The 17,660-nt window shown below is 29.0% G+C and overlaps 1 protein-coding gene across 2 annotated transcripts in view; it reads right to left on the bottom strand.

Moving 5' to 3' along the window:
• The window catches only part of LOC107453751 (poly(A) polymerase hiiragi), a 29,626-nt gene extending 23,247 nt beyond the window's left edge, over nucleotides 1-6,379 (bottom strand). Inside the window, exons 1-2 of one of the 2 annotated variants that reach the window (XM_043047485.2) lie at nucleotides 6,151-6,379; nucleotides 200-397 (exon numbers count right to left, since the gene is read on the bottom strand). In XM_043047485.2, coding sequence (XP_042903419.1) covers nucleotides 200-397; nucleotides 6,151-6,158 — 206 coding nt within the window. In that variant the 5' untranslated portion in view covers nucleotides 6,159-6,379. The remainder of the gene's footprint in view (nucleotides 1-199; nucleotides 398-6,150) is intronic. The other variant, XM_043047484.2, reaches the window with a different exon arrangement.
• Nucleotides 6,380-17,660: the final 11,281 nt, after the last annotated feature.

Raw genomic sequence — 17,660 nt, 5'->3', positions numbered from 1 at the left:
ATTTTAGGAATACAAACAGAAACATCTATAATTAGTACACCCTGGCACATGCAACCTTTTTCAAGGTACCAGAGAATATTTCATGTCATATTATTTATTGAAAGAAAAAGAAATCTAGCACTTCTTGTGCTCTTATCAAACATTTAATAACTCATACTTAAATGTTAAAAGAGGAAAAATTACAAAAATAAAATCTTACCGATGAGCAAGTTCTTCATTAGACTCAAATAGCCCAAACTCTCGAAGGACCTTCTCTAATTCATTTGTACGAACAATATCTTCAGGCTTTGGCATAGCTGTACTAATAGGAGAAGTAACCCCCAACATGGCTGTGGAATTTTGCTTTGCCACATTGTTCACAATACTTGTACTAGTTTTCAGATTATTCAAATGTGTACTAATAGAAAGAAAAAAATTATTGCTTGTCATTACATTGCTTACAATCAAAAATTTCTTATTTGTTAGTATGTAACATAGATATAAATTTAGTTAATGAAATATTTTTATGTTATATTTCTTACACTTAAGTATTTTACAAATAAAATTGTTATATAATTTGTTATTTGAGTAAAAGAGTTATATACATTGAAGTTTGTCTTGTAGATTTAAATTGTATCAATTATAAAGTGTTAGATCATGCCACATAATTCTTACACACAAGCATTATAAGGATAAAAAAAATTTCTATAATTCAATTATTTGAATAAATTCTGTCCTAAAACTTGCAAACTCTGAATATATTCAATTTAACTAGAAAGTTGCTAAGAAATAAATAAGTTACCTTACATTTTGTTAATATATAAACAGCTACAGTTGTTTTAAAAAAAAGCTATTAATATATTGAATAAAACATTCTTTGAACATTTGTAGCTTTGAAACTACAATAGTGTGATTTTTATTATCTACTAGGGCAGATGCTCTAGGTTATGGGAACTCCTAAAGAGATTCTTTTAATATATGTAGTATTATATTTTATTTAATAATAATATAGGAAAAATGTTTGTTTTGTTTTTCTTCAAATACATATATCTGTCAAAAAAATTTAACCAATTTTATATTTATTAATCAATATTATTAACAGTAACCCAACAGAGAAGTGTCAAAAAATAAAAAGCTGAAATGTTGATATTTATTTTTACAAACTAAAGTATGAGAAGGGTGTCATTATTTGCACATCCACACTGAACCTAAATTCTAAATATTTATTCTAAAAAATTATTATCATAAAATTTATTTTAAGTTAGTTATTGTCACATGATAAAAAGTTTTGTCTAGATACATAATTGCCATAGGTATTGCATGGTTTTTATGTTTTCCAATATTTTCGTAAGGTTTAATATGATGTTTAAATTTCAAATTTGAGTCATCACTTTATAAGGCGTTCAAATTATGAGGATTCTATCATAATTGACTTTTAATAATAGTTTTCTTGGCTGTTATTTATAACGTATTTCTGGCTCTTTACTCAAGGTTTTTCAAATTCCAATATCTTTCATACATTATTACAATGTGCGAATTTAGAATTCGATCACTTTGTGACACGTACGATTCACAACGACTCTCATAAATACATGTTATCCAATAGCTTTTGTGGTCATTTTCAGCCTTTTTTTTTTATTCTGATATTTTCGGGGATATTTCTATATCGTAATCTGTAGCACCAACTACAATCGCCAAGGAGCCTAATAGATTTTAAACTTGCAAATTTTTTTCAAGAAAACATGCAGATGTTTGTCAGGGGTGGACAATTTATACCTTTCGAGTTGGTCCCTTTCTCTGATTTTTTTTTTTTTTTTTTTTTTTTTTNCTTTCTGTGGTATTTTTTTTCAGTTTCTTGCGGGACATTGCCCGGAAGTTTCCAACATTTGGCGATTATTCTGCCATAGATCACAATACGGAAATCTCTCCAATTTTTAGAGCATGTTATTATGAGTTAAGTTATTCAGGTAAAGGAGTCACTTTTTGACATGTGTTCAATTCAGATCGTTTCTATCTTAAAACACCATTTATAGACATATTTTTTGGCATATGTCTATCATTATTATATTACTCTTTTGATTCTGATATAATTAATACGAAGTTATGGCTAGTGAATTTCATATTTTATTAATCACTTTTTTTACACTTGCAGCAATTCATATTGTATCGTAAATCCACATTCTGCGTTATTTTTAAAAAGTTATTATCACAACATGCAAATTTTAAAACTTCCACAATAATGCTTATTTTATAACCAGTTTATAGAATGAACAAATCTAATTAAAAAACTATTTTTAGTTTCAAATAATTTTCCTTAATAACAAATTAGGTTTTTTTTTAATTAAAAATTAAGAATTTTGTCTATTTTCAAAGTCTTAAAAGCCAATTCTAATATCTTTGAGCAATGTCCTTTACTGTAATATATATGGGATAAAAAGTGTACCTTTCAGTTTCTAACACCCTGCCCATTTTTAAGTCCAGAAAGAACACTGGGTAAATGATATTGGATTTCTTTAAATAAAATAGAAGTATATAATTAGTTAAAACTAAACAATTTGTTAAATGAATTACTATACAATAACAATCTATCTAGTATTAATCTTTTTTCTGGAGAAAAAAAAATACTACAGACAACACATGTTGTTGGGTAAATGATATTGGATTTCTTTAAATGAAATAGAAGCATATAATTAGTTAAAACTAAACAATTTGTTAAATGAATTACTATACAATAACAATCTATCTAGTATTAATCTTTTTTCTGGAGAAAAAAAAATACTACAGACAACACATGTTGTTGGGTAAAATCAAGGCTGGATTTACGTATAAGCTAAATAAGCTGTCGCTTGGGGCCCCAAGATGACAACGGCCCCCAGATCCTACTTTCCCCCCTCTTTTTTTAGAGTTTTATTCGGAGCTGGGGCCCTCAGAAGACCAAAATGCATTTTTTTTCATTTTTACATTGTCGCACATAATAAATATTAATAAATGACTGAATAAAACAAAAAACTTTGTTGTCATTAGAAGGGAACATCCTTCAAGCAATTTGAGTGTTAATAAATTATTTATAAATTAACAATTTTTTAGTTTAAAAGGTAAAAAAAATTTTTTTTTGCCCCATCATTCGATCATCAGACTATTTAATATCTGGTTCTAAAGATCAGAATTCCCTTTTATTTTACTTTAAAATTGTACAAATGATATATTTAATGCTTTCATGTGATATGCAGCAGTTTTAAATAGCACTTTAAAATACCTAAAAAAGGACAGAAATTGTCAGTTCAAAAAAAAAATTAACTAATACTTTTGAATAAGAATTTAAATAACTACACAAGTTTGTTTAACTATCTCATTTTATATAGCATTATTTAGTGTAGACAGTTGTGTGTGGGTGTGATGATGACGTAATAAAAGAGGCATACAAAAAAGTTCAAATCCTCAATATTATATTTTTAAACTCCTCCAAAATGTAGTAAAAGAGGTATACAATTAACTGTCGCAAACAAATTAATAAAGTAAGAATGAAACAAAAATGATATTGAAATATGCTGAATCAAATGAGACCGGGATGAAAGACATCGAAACCTATTTGATTGTAATAGTATAAAGGCGTTTCTAAATTTCTGAAATCTATCAGGCTTTAATTTTTTTATCTGTCACAAACTTTATCAGTAATAAAAAATAAATTCGCTAGATTTCAATATTGGTTCTGTTTTTTCGTTGATTAAATGTTCAAAATTAACAGATATTTGTCTTTTAAAACATTACATTCTATAATAAGATAATTATTCTACAATTGTAATTATCTAAAACTAATTGCTAATTGATATAAAGCTTTAATGTGCTCCATTGATATGTTGAACGCTCGTTTTGGCTGGATGCCCGGGACTGTTGCTCTTTCACATCCTAGCCACAATACACCATCAAAAGCAGAGCTGATACTTTAAACCCGTATGACATTTATTCTCTCTGATATTTAATAGACCCTTTAATAAATCCTTAAAAATATAAGCCAAAAATTTACATAAATCATGACAATTTTTTTTCTTGCACTAAAATTTAACGAATGTACTTTATATAATTAAAAAGAAAGCAAAAATAATGAAGAAATATTTTCAATATAAACATCAATTAAATAATATCAGCTTACAAAATGCTCTTTTTATTTATACAAACAGTATTAATATAACGGCCCTCACCTGCTCCACGGACTGCTGGATTGGGTTCAAAATTACAAAGCTACGGAGTTGAAAATTAGTAGTCGTAAACTTGAAAATTGGGTCGGCTGTGCAATGACTGTTATAAAATAAACTAATAAATTTGGCCGGAATAGCATGGTTGATAGGGCGTTGTACTCGTGAGAGTTTGAATCCAGCCGGCAGAAGAATACCCATGTATAAAATAATGACTGGTGCATGTTAAATCTGTCGGGGTCACAAAGTCCTCATAACAAATAAATACCTCTGGTTACTAGGGCTGGACGATATAGAAATTTCTTAAATCGATATAATCAACCCTTTTATATCGCGATATTAGGTTATATCGATTTAACAATCTAAACGACAAAACTTAGAAATAAATCCACAGTACCCCTTCCTCTATTCAAATGTATTTTTTTTTTTTAACTCACTTACTCCTTTTTTTCACTTCACTTTTTTTTTTAACTCACTTTTTTTAACTCACTTACTTTTTTTTTTTTTAACTCCTAGTCCACAGAAATTTTGACAAAGTTGTTCTGATTATGAATAATTTTTTGCAGATATTCAAAAGCTTATTTAAATACTACAATTTACTAATTTTACTCTGTAACTTTTCACTAAAGGTATTGGAGAATATTGTTTACCTTTTTCTTTTGCATTTATTTTATTAGTAAAAAAAATTAAAAACTTTCACTTTCTCTGTACATATATAAATAACTATACATTAATATTTTTATTGAAAATATGCTTAAATGAACTAAGACTAGTTTAAAATTCATCATCATGCCTGCGCCCTAGTTTTNCTTTTATTTATACAAACTGTATTAATATAACAGCCCTCACCTGCTCCAGGGACTGCTGGATTGGGTTCAAAATTACAAGGCTACGGGGTTGAATATTAGTAGTCGTAAATTCGAAAATTGGGTCGGCTGTGCAATGACTGTTATAAAATAAACTAATAAATTTGGCCGGAATAGCATGGTTGATAGGGCGTTGGACTCGTGAGAGTGGGAGTTTGAATCCAGCCGGCAGAAGAATACCCATGTATAAAATAATGACTGGTGCATGTTAAATCTGTCGGGGTCACAAAGTCCTCCAAGTTCTCATAACAAATAAATACCTCTGGTTACTAATCTAGCAGTTCAATTGTTTTCTGGATTAGGTTCAAAATTACAAGGCTACGGAGTTAAACATCGGTAGCCGTAAACTCAAAATTGAGTCGGTTGTTCAACCGCGGTTATAAAAAAAATAAAACTAATAATTAAATTGTATTTTCTTGTTTTCTTNGATTAATCTAGCAGTTCAAATGTCTTCTAGATTGGGTTCAAAATTACAAGGCTACGGAGTTAAACATCGGTAGCCGTAAACTCAAAATTGAGTCGGTTGTTCAACCGCGGTTATAAAAAAAATAAAACTAATAATTAAATTGTATTTTCTTGTTTTCTTTCTAACTATTTGCATATTTTCTACGCACATTCAAAATTTCATGTTTCTAAGTCTTATAGATCTTGTAACGTAAAGAAAAACAATTATCTTTATCCAATTATTTTATCTTTAAGCCAATTAATCATTTTCACTACTAATTCTATTATTTAAGAATTTGTAAAGCGATTTTGAGTTCTGACAAAACCTAAATTTTCCATTTTCACATTCTGTTTACATAGTAACAAAACGAACTAAATATAGCACAAAGTTATTTCACAAAGTTAGGAAAATTATTATTCATAACTGTCTAATGGATAACATACTATAAAAAATAAAAATATGAGAACTATATTAGAGAATGCATTGTAAATGTTTAACCACATTCTTAAAAACACGGCACAAGATTTCAAAATTTATTTATCTTTTACTGAACTAAGCATTGAAAACTTTGATTAAAACTAGAATAAGGTAAAAATATGATACAATGTTTCGTATTTTTCATTTCAAGAAGAAAATCGTTGATATTAAGACACATAAACAAACTTACCTAGTCATAACGTCATGAAATGTTTACTTCGATTTACAAGATAGATATATTAGAAAGAGTATAAATGGTCTTTTAAATAAAAATAAACAATGTTAAAATATAACATGGATTTACAAAATGATCAAAAAAAGCTTAAAATGGAATTATAAGGTATGAAATTTTTTGACTTGTACACTTATTAACATGGCGTTGGATCAAAGAACTCTCGTTTCTTTGTATTTTTTAAGTAACTCATGTTATTGCCAGATTTATATATGAAGTTCTAGTATTTTTACGTTATTATCGCAGTAAGGATAATTCTGAGACGAATCGTGCACATGCGTCATTGAACAAAGGAAAATGAATTCATTGCAACGAAAATGGTCTCTCAGCTAGTTTTTAAACTAATCATGGTTAAATGGTATGCAGCTCAGCTCTATTATAAATAAGGTCCCGCAGTGGTCTGATCGTTAAGACACGGTTCCCAGCAGATCACCGAGGTCAAGCATCACTGGCTAAGGTCAGTGTGCTGGTGGGTGACCACTTGGATCAGTCTGCGTAGGGACCGAGGATGTGCGGTATGGGTCCACGTTAAACTGTTCTACTGTAAAGTGCTCAACTTCACGTGTAGGTCTTCGGGCTACCGAAGTGGGGGTGCTATTCCCTCTGCAGAGGATCAAAATTGTGATGGCATGTCTTCGGATCATCCTCCGGGATGTTTCCCAGACCGTCGCCAATAGCCCATTGTGCAGCTCTAGTGCGATGTAAATGAACTACTACTACTACTATTATAAATAAGATCATCTAAAATATATAAGTTACGAAATCAGACATTAAACCGGACTCTCTCTGAATAACACACTTATTTTTCCGACGGAATCAGAATAGAGAAGAAAAAAAATCTAGATGATCATGAGAACGATCAACAATATGGGACCCTTAATGTTATTTTCACTTATTACGGATTTCGTCATATCTCAAAAAGTTTTAAATGTAATAAAAATACTTTTGCACATAATTAAGTTTGTTTAAACAATGATAATTCCATACAAATATATTTTTTTAATTAATAAAAGTTCAAAAATAATTAGATTTCTAAGGCACCTAAATTTTTACATAATCTTGAAGTACGTAATTATAAATTTTATTTTTCTTTCTAACCGTAGTTGAACAGTCGACCTAAATTAGAGTTTATGACTACCAATGTTCAACTCCATAGCCTTACAATTTTGACCCAAATCCAGAAGACACGAGAACTCCTGGATCAGTACCCCTAGAAGTAGGAGTTTAGAGGACTTAGTGACCTCTACAGATTTACTGTGCACTAGTCACTTTAATACACGAGGATTCTTCGGCCGACTGGATTTGAATTCCCGTTCTTTCGAACACGAGTCCAACACCCTACCAACCAGGCTATCCTGGCCCCATGTAATTATAAATGTCAAAATACAAAAGAACACAGGAGAGGTCGTGAGTTTGCTCTGTCGGCCGATGACTCCCCATGTTCAAAATAGTGACTGTTGCAAGCTAAATCTGTGTTGTTATGTATTATTTCAGTACATATTAAATAAATGAGCAGGATCTAGCATCTCGCAAACACATTTATTAACAACTTAACGAGATACACAAAAACAAACTGAAACTAAACATAAAAGCAAACTGAAACTAAAACTAAACAGTTACTACACAGTTACAGTTAATCTGGCTGATGCCACAAAATCTGTCGGGGTTTCAATAACCATGCTCTGGTTCAAGAATAAATTACGATCTACGGAGCGATGGTTGTGAATGTATACTCCCTGTAAAATGGAATGAGATGTATGCATGTTGTCTCCAAATCATCCTCAAGGATGTTTCCCAGACCGTCGCCAATAGCCCATTGTGCAGCTGTAGTAAGACGTAATTAAAAAAGAAAGAAACATACGAACAAACAAAAGGAACCCGCAAAAATCTTATGAAAATTATTTCTCTGACAAATAGACTGGAAATTTAGTAAGCTTGGTAGTTCAAAACATTCTGATCAAAAGTTCTCATTGACACAATATCCAAAAATGGATAGTTTCCGAGATACAGAGTGTCAAACATAGAGATAAATGCAGCAGGGTCATTCTCACTAAAAAGGCATAAATAGACTAAAAAATTTTCTTAAATTAAAGTAATTAAAAAAGTGATAAAAATTACACAAATGCCTTTATTTATTTTTGTTATATGTCCTTATAATAATGGCCAAGTTTTCTATTTTATTTTTTACAAGATTTGAAATTCGGTCTTGTCTACGAAGGAGATGTAATAGTCAACGGACATTCTTCTCTTTACTTTTCTGAAATCTGCTTAATTTTTTTTTTTATATCCTTCAAGTCTAGTATTTAGTTTTTCTCTTCTATCTTCTTTTTTAATTAGAATTATTTTCTTTGACAATGTTATTATTATTCAATAGAGAAGATGAGCTCGGAGTTGTATATATGATTAATCCTTCAGGTTCTTCCAAACGTTTTCTTTATTGTTTACGATATTCTCCTGCTTTTTCTTTCCAAACTTTTCTTATTTTTCTCTTTTCACGTTCATTTATTTCTTGAACACTTTTAATTTTTCCACAGGCTTTTCTTTGGTGGTAACGCTATCTCTCTCTCTCTCTCTCTCTTTTTTACTATCTTCAATATAGGGTTTTCTTTTAATTTCATTCTAGTTTGTCTCATGCTAAGTTTTTAATGTTCCCTTCTCTTTTGGATTTGAACATTTGATTGCTTTCTTTTTTTACATTTTGGTTCTGCCATTTTTTTCCTAAATTTTGAAGAGTAAAAAAATTTTAAACATCACAGAAATTATGTAGAAAAATATATCCAATATTTACTTCTCCGATAAGAAAAAGTTGAATTTAATTGATTTTCTTTAAAAATACAAATAAATTAACGCATTTATTCCTTTTTTAAAAAATATCAATTAAAATAAAATTTATTGTTTTCTTTATCCAACCAATAGATTTTGTTTTGCGGTATTATGTCCTGGAATGAAATAGCATCAGAGAATTTCTTGGCTTCTTGGTAGCCCTGTACGCCACTGATAAGACTGCAAGAGGTTAAAATTTAATATCAGTAATTTTTACAGAATTTAATTTCCTATAACGAGTGTTATAAATGTGAACAAAAGGATTTAGTTACAATGGAAAAATAATTTTCCAAAAAGTAGGATTATGATTAGTAGATTACTAAACTATAATCTGCCAATTTAATTATTTTAAATTAAAGATGTAAGGCATGGGGTTTGTTGTAAGCTTTAATGGCATAAGCATATATTGCGCCACGCTTAAATGATTTTTCCTCACCTGAGTAAGTGCAATCAAGCGAACCTGTAAATTAAGTCTGGCACAAGAAAAAAAGAGGAAAGGTCAGACAGGCCTCTTGGGGACTGGAAGACTGCAACTTTTTCCTGGAACATATGAAGGGAAATAAATTTATTATATTATGTGCGAGAAGTGTGTGTTTTTAAAGTGTTTATTAGCAAAATTCAAAAGCGACCTAACCAGAAATTTAAGGACTCTAAGAGTAGGATATTTAAAAAGTAGTATTTCAACATTTTCAACTACAAATAAAACTTCTTCTAAAGGAATGAAAAACTTTTCTCACTTGTATTTGTTAAGTTGATGATAGATTTAAGTTGATAAGTGCTAGTTGCTATATCGATAATACTGAATTAAGAATAAGTGCACGCAATAATTTTGATTTATTCGAATGATCTCGATCAGAATTTAACCATAGATATTTAAATCATACTTGAAGACTAAAGCCGATACACATGACTCATAGGCTATCATCGCATCATATACACTGATGCTCATCATAAGATATGACTGCTTAAGTTCATGGTTTTATAAAGTTAATGAAATGCAACACAGTTTCTTAAAAAAGGAAAATATATATATATTAGTTTAATGCATTTTCTGCCATTTTCTATAACTATCCATTAATGATAGTCAACAATTGATTTTTTAATTCCATTTTATTGAGAAATAGCATAGCTTTCAGTCAAATAATACTGCATGAAATGTTTTTATTTACTATTTTTGAGTAAGAATGACAATGCATTCATTCTAAGTTAAATGATTTCTAATTTTAAATATATATATATACTTTTAAGTTAAAAGGTGATTTCACCGAATAATTGAATTCCTCAATAATTTTCCTACATTTTGGTATTCTTAAAAAATAAAAAAAATAAAAAATAAAAAACTGAAAACATGTGTACTTATCGAATTTTAAAAAAGACAGATATTTAAAATCGATTTCTCAGTACTATTCGACCGACTTCATACAAATTTATTTTCCATATAAATTTGCATTCTTTAAAATGATGTAAAAATTTGCATACCTCGAGATTAAAATTGTTTTGATCTTTATTAATAAAAATAAAGAAAATAATAAATAATTATTAAAAATGATTTTTGCTTTTAACCTTTTTTTTATGAAACTATCTTTGGTTTGGATAATCGATTCCTCTCCTGACTAAACAAATGGAACCATATTTTCTTGAGTGCAGCTATTTCCCATATTTTGAGGGTCCGATTCAGTCGAAGAAAAAGGTATGTTTATAAAGAGAAAGTACATTTTTCTATCCGATTTCATAACTTAAAATATCGTCTGCACTAACGCATTAACTAGTTAGATCAGTGGTTTCCAACTTGCATGAGACCGGGGGCCACAATTAGAAACACAAATCAAATGGTGGGCAGCAACTTTATCAAAATGTTTTGTAGGACTCTTTTATGTTTGAAGGAACATTAAATATTACTGTCAGAGTTTTACCAAGTTGTACGAAACAAAAGTATTGAATTACAAATTAAAATGGGAAGTAGATTTTTAAAAATATTTAATTGTTATTAATAACATTTTTAAAAATATTAAATAAATAATAAAAATTCGGGCAACAATAACTTAATGTGCACCTATGTATTAAACAATTAATGTGCAACAGATACCTAATTGTTAAGGTATTAAAACTTACATAGTAACACACAAAATATTTAATGAGAAAATTGAGGTTTGTCTGCTGCAACCACCAGAGAATAGATATTTGCAATTTAAATTTAAAATTTACAAGCGTGTGTGAAAATATTTTCGTCCAAAATGAGTGGTTTCAAAAAGTTAAATCGGAGATCTTCGAGAAAATTTCTGATACGCACATGCTAAGTTATATTCACAAAATACAAAAGAAATGAAGTAAAAAAAGAACAACATACACGATTATTTTTGTATTTGAATAAATATTTCCTTGGATGCAAAACCTGAAAAATAAATTTCGTTGCACAGTTTGTATGTTAAATTTCACAGAAACGAAGAAATTAGATTTTTATTAACGAGAAAAGTATTTTAAACCCNAACAACATACACGATTATTTTTGTATTTGAATAAATATTTCCTTGGATGCAAAACCTGGAAAATAAATTTCGTTGCACAGTTTGGTATGTTAAATTTCACGGAAACAAACAAATTAGATTTTTATTAACGAGTAAAGTATTTTAAATCCATATAGATTTTTTTCGAAAATTGTCCTAAAAAAATGACAACTAATATATTTTAGTACGTGGGCCAAAAAAAAAAGCTTCGCGGGCCGCCAGTTGGAAACCCCTGAGTTAGATCAAAAGTTGTGCGGGGTGTGGGATAATTCTTTTTTTATTTTCCCACTATACCTATTGAAGATAATTAAATTGTAAGATTGCACTGTGATGAGCTTGCAAATAGTACAGTGATTTTATTTACTTAAAATGCAAATAGTAATTATAAATCTTTAAACGCATTTTCCGTGATTGATGGTGAACTATGATTTTTAATGACTTGCAAATTGCCCAATGCTCTCAGCGGAATGTGGGAAGCCACTTGCTTACCCTTAGAATAAAATATTTTTAATGCTTATAAAATTCGAAAAAAATTTTTAATGCTTGTAAAAATTTTATTTTTTTAAAAGTATTTTCAGTATTGAAAAATGTTTTTTTTTTCTTTTCATTCTCTGTTTGAAAGATATAGATGAACCCTAAGTATAGCTCTTGAACTCGGTGATCTTCGAACCCAGCGTAAGAAATCGAAACCATGGAATTCGAAAATGAAATGTTTGAAGCATTTTTGTTGAAAAAATTTTTACTTTATTTTGATTTCTTTTTCTCCTTTTTTTCATGATCTACTTCGTCTTGTTCTTCACCTTATTATTATTATTATTATTATTCATTTATTTATTTAGGGTAGTTTCGCACCTAAAAAATAATTTATATAATTATACAAGTAGTATACATTTAAAATCTTATATAAAATTTAAATGCCCACCCTTTTTTTGGAAAATATCGATATCATATAGATACATGAAATTTCTAAAACTTTCCAAGTTGTTTGTTTCCAAGTTGTTGTTAATTACTAAAATTTTGACTATTTGTTTGGAATCGGTATCGATATTTTGTTAGATTTATGCATAAAGTTTCAACAATATAAGACATAATTTTTTTTTTTTTTAAATCAGTAATTCAGTATTTTGCAAATCACATTTTTTTAATTAAGTTAAATCACATTTTCTTAATTTTGGACATAATAAAAAATAAAGAATGTCATTAGAATAATTGGAAAAATAACATAAGAGCTATTATCAGTGCTCTAATACATAAATTTTTTTAACTGAATCCAAAATGTATTATATTTTAGGTGTCTGAACAATGAAACCAAATACGCCTTTGTTGGGGGGGGGGGCTGTTATATTTTATTGTCTATTTGGACTCTTCAGAAAAAAAGTATCTCATTTTTACAGACATGTTTCTCCCTTTTGTTTCAAGATGGAGATATAAGCGACAAAAATTGAATAAAAATAGTTAAATTGGAAATATCTAATTAGCTACATGTCAAATTGCAAAAAAATATATATATTTATATGGATGTGTTTATAATGTTATTTTAAATAAAATTGTTATTTTAAAAACCTGCGTAATAACTCCAAACTCAACACCAATCTCAAGTTTTTAATCTTTTAACGAATCTCTTAGACAGCAATTTATAATAGTATAATATTGTAATTTGCATCAAAAAATAATAATTTCGAACACAGTTAGTAAGTTTAGGCACCAATTTAAATAAGTTTATCTTAAAATGTAGCGTAATAAGGTAATATTATAAAATTACGTTATTATACGTTTTTTTTTTAAATGCAATTTTTAATTATTTTAATTTCATTGGCGACTACTGATATAATTATTTATAATTATTGTGTCGAAGTAGCTTTCGTATCTCTTAAAATATCCTCTTGTAAAATGTACATAGCACTATAAACTTTTTATTAAATTGCTGCATATTTCTGGAGATATTTTACCATTAATTTCCATACTTTTCGGACATCCTGTGCAATATATAATAATCAATATATAAAAATAAGATTAATACGTGTATAGTAAATTATCTCCAACCGCAGGTCGTCGGGCTACCGAAGCGGGGGTGTCATCCCCTCCGCTGAGGATCAAAATTGTGATGGCATGTCTACGGATCATCCTCCGGGATGTTTCCCAGACCGTCGTCAATAGCCCATTGTGCAGCTCTAGTGCGACGTAAATTAACAACAACAACCAACTGCATTTAAAATGTCATTTTTTGATATAAAAATTGATTTGAAATCGCTGGTTGAGATTTTAGTGCGTCTAAAAAGGAACATTCTCTTTGCCTTCGATTTTGATATGCGATCAAAATGCGCAGAAACAAAAATAGAAGAGAAAGAAAAAGGTTGTGTAACTAAGTTCTATTCAATGAGTAAAATTACGAACAGAATATTTTATTTAGTTTTCATTTGGTGATTGGATTAATTCGAGTGTCTAACATTAAATATGCTATAATTAATTAAGCAGGTGATATTTTAAGTAACGAAATCAGACGCAAACGCTTATATTCTCCGAATTAACATAACTTTTTCTCGATAAGTTTGGGATTTTTGATCCTGAAAATATATGGAGGGTAGATGCAATTTAGTAAAGAAAGAGTAAAATTTTTTGTAATTATTTACGCTCAATCTTTTCAACTTCACTTTTCATATTATTGATCTACAGCTAGAAAACGCAATTTACTTTATGCTACATTGCCATAAGAAAAGATCGACAGCCCACAGCCCATCTTGATGTAGATAATAATATCTAAATACCAAAAAAAGAAATGCTAAATCAATACCTTGGTTTTCGATTTTAACTAGATGACATAAAATGAAATCTTAAAGCTGTTTCATGAAAAGAGTTTTTAATGAATTGCATTGAAATATTTGATAATCTTTTATTGATTAATAAGAAAGTCTAAAAAGATAAACAAGTTTTTAATCTATATAATGAATTGTTGAGTTGTTGTTAATCTGTTTAATGAACCGTTGACTAATAAACACAGCTGAGAGCAGACGGTTACCCCGATAAATCATTATTGTAAATTGAGTATAACAACCACTTAAGTGAAGAGAAAATAATTGTTATTATATAGCCTTTATATTTTATTAAAACGATTATTTTAATAGTGTGGAAATTCTTAGAAATAAAACGCATATACTAAGAAATACTGCAGAACGTAAGTAAAATACAGTATGAATGGCGTGGTAGTGCTATAATAGCGCTTCTCTCCGGTAATTTTTTTTAGAACTAATTCCCAATACGTATTTCAGGTAATAATAATAATAATTTTAAAATTACAATTCAGAGCTGAAAGGCATGTAATATAATTTTCGATGTAATTTGCATAAGAACATTTTAGTAGAAATAATTAACTGTTCATATACATATTCCCCAAACTAGCAATGCTACAAAGAATTACAATAATGTATAGGCGAGTGATAATTCCCTTACTATTAAAAAAATTAAGTAGCCGTAAGAAAACATTATGTAAAAAGAAAAAAATATTTCTCAAAAATGATTCTGCAAGTGAAACTGCTATAGAAAAATTTACGTCTTGTCTCTTCTATTCAATTGGACTTTCTCTTCCCAATGAAATTCTTAGTAGAATATTTATGTTCATATTTCATCTATCTAGAGCAATTTTTATTTTTAAAATAATCTTGTGTGCAATGCTCCAAAAATCACAAAATGATTTTCGAATAAGTTTGCTCATGTCAGAAATTTGTAACCTTATTTTATGGTGGAGTTTGTACAATCGAAAAGAAGACATAAAAATACTAATCAGCAAATTGTGTAGAAGCATAACGTTGAGTCGACATAGAAATATAATAGCTTTCGCAACTATAATTTCTATTTTTTTCTATCCACCATTTTTATTTATTTCTTATAAAATTGCTTCGGAATCTTTAAAAACTAACCAGCAAAAAAGTTTGTGCAAAACATACGGATTAACACTCGATTATGCATCTAACTACATAGTTGTCATTTTAGACATTATAATATCTTATTCAAATTTATGTGTTCCTTTTGTAGTTACATTTTTGTTTTCCTTCAACTGTTACCTGATTATAAGGCATTGCACTAAATTTAAATATCGTAGAAATATCAAGTCCTGGGAAGAATTTCAAGAACTGATCCATTGCGTAAAATTCTTAGAAAACGTATTTTCTTTTCCGTTATTTATTACTTTGTGCAAAATATGCTTAGATGTTTTTTCAATGATAATTGGAGCACTTGGTAATAGTAAGCAGTGGATAATAAATCCAGATTTCATTGTTTGTTCACCACAAATAATAGGCTGGTTTTTGTTTATTGTAATTATGGCAGATTTGGCGCAAAAACGCTGTATTGATAGCTTAGATGTTCTTTTTTGTGGTAGAAGTTTGAAAAAATGTAAAACAGACTATTTTGAATATTACAAGGTAAAAAAATATTGCACTTTAACGGCATGGAATATGTTTGTTTTAAATAGAAGAGTAATTATGTCTACTTTGGCTACAATCATTACGTATGCCGTTATAATACAGCAACTTAAAAGTAGTTAAATTAATTCGAACAAATTTATAGATGAGTGGAGAAGAATTATATGAAAGCCCTTAACTTATAAGGGGAGACCATTCTTAATTTTAATAAGTCTTCGTAATATGGAGAGGAATTTCAGGTTGTGAAAAATTCAACACTGTTAATTTCATTTTTCGAGAAATTCACAATATTGTGTATTGTAATGTAAAAATGTGAGAATTGTTTATTCTAGCAGTTCTTCAAGAGATCTGTAGTATTAAAATGTGAGAACAGGTGTGTAAGATGTTTGTCGCTCTATCGGTAAACGGTCTTATAACGGGCTGAACGGGTCCAAAGAGCGAGGGACGCGATTTAAAAAGAACTGATCATGCAGTTCCTAGAATAATTGAGGAGCGAATACTCCCATAGAATTGACGAAATCTGTAGTCTCTAAAATAGTTAAAACAGACTATTAAAGCAATTAAGGTTTAAAAATTGGAATATAGAATGAGATTAAAGAGTAAAGAATGATGAGTGAAGCGATCTCAAAGGAACTGCGTCAACGGCTTTGATGATTCGCGACCAGAATGTGAAGCTCCCTATGAGTGAAAAATATTAAGGATTGTAAATTAATATGTAAGCGAGGAGAAACAAAAGTTCCAATCAAAATTTTACCTTTCAAAGTATCTAACAGACAGTTTCTAAATTTTAAAAAAAAGAGAGAAAAAAAAATCGATAGCCACGAGATGAGCTCACCACATGTGTGAATTCCAGGGTGTACAGATTCTGCTTCCGGCTCATACCGACTTCAATTTTGACGTAAAATATCCTGAGTGGTAGAAGGATTATGGGTCAGAATCTTCTTGCCATCTAACCAAGGGAGATTTTCGTGGTTTTCTAGCTGGTTAATTTCATTAAAAAGTCCTTCGTGAAGACTAATGTGTCCTAATCCAAGAGTTCCTTTGTCTTCTGGGTTGGTTTCAAAATTTCAAGGTCTCTAAGATGAACACTAACAGTAATGAACCCAAAAAATGAGTTGGCAGTTCAACTCCAGTTATAAGGTACTTTAAAATAAAATAATTAATCTAAAGCACGAACTTCTTTACAACCAATTTTTAAAAAAATAAAAATTAAATAAATACAATTCGAAAATTAAATCTTAATTTAATAACTACTTCGTTCAGGAAATAATATAGTATTAACTATTTATGAATCAAATCAAGCAGTGTATCAAATCTTAACAGTTCCGTTTATATGAGAATTATACTTTTGAAAAATTATGTTCATTTATATTATATCAAGAGATTACTTAGTAATATTAAACAAAACCTCTTTTTGTTTTATGAATCTCAGGGGGAAAAATCACCCGAAAAAAAAAGCATCTGAGAAAAGCACATAAAAGCACTTCTTTAACACTTGTACAAATTTGACGTCCTATTCGATTCAGACGATTGAACCTGAATCCGTACGTAATCAGGTATTTAAAAAATAATAATAATAATTAACACGCAAAATTTAATTTGAAGTTGACTAATAGAAACTTTTAAATTAAAAAACTTTTAAGTTATTTTTTCTGTTATACAATTATATATTAAAGAGCATTGTTGTGAACAATGCATCAATAAACAATAATGATAAAATATT

The sequence above is a fragment of the Parasteatoda tepidariorum genome, chromosome 1, assembly GCF_043381705.1.
Source record: "Parasteatoda tepidariorum isolate YZ-2023 chromosome 1, CAS_Ptep_4.0, whole genome shotgun sequence".
In the NCBI taxonomy this organism is placed as follows: Eukaryota; Metazoa; Arthropoda; class Arachnida; order Araneae; family Theridiidae; genus Parasteatoda; species Parasteatoda tepidariorum.
The sequence above is the reverse complement of the archived record's forward strand: the minus strand, read 5'-3'. Positions and strand labels throughout refer to the sequence as shown.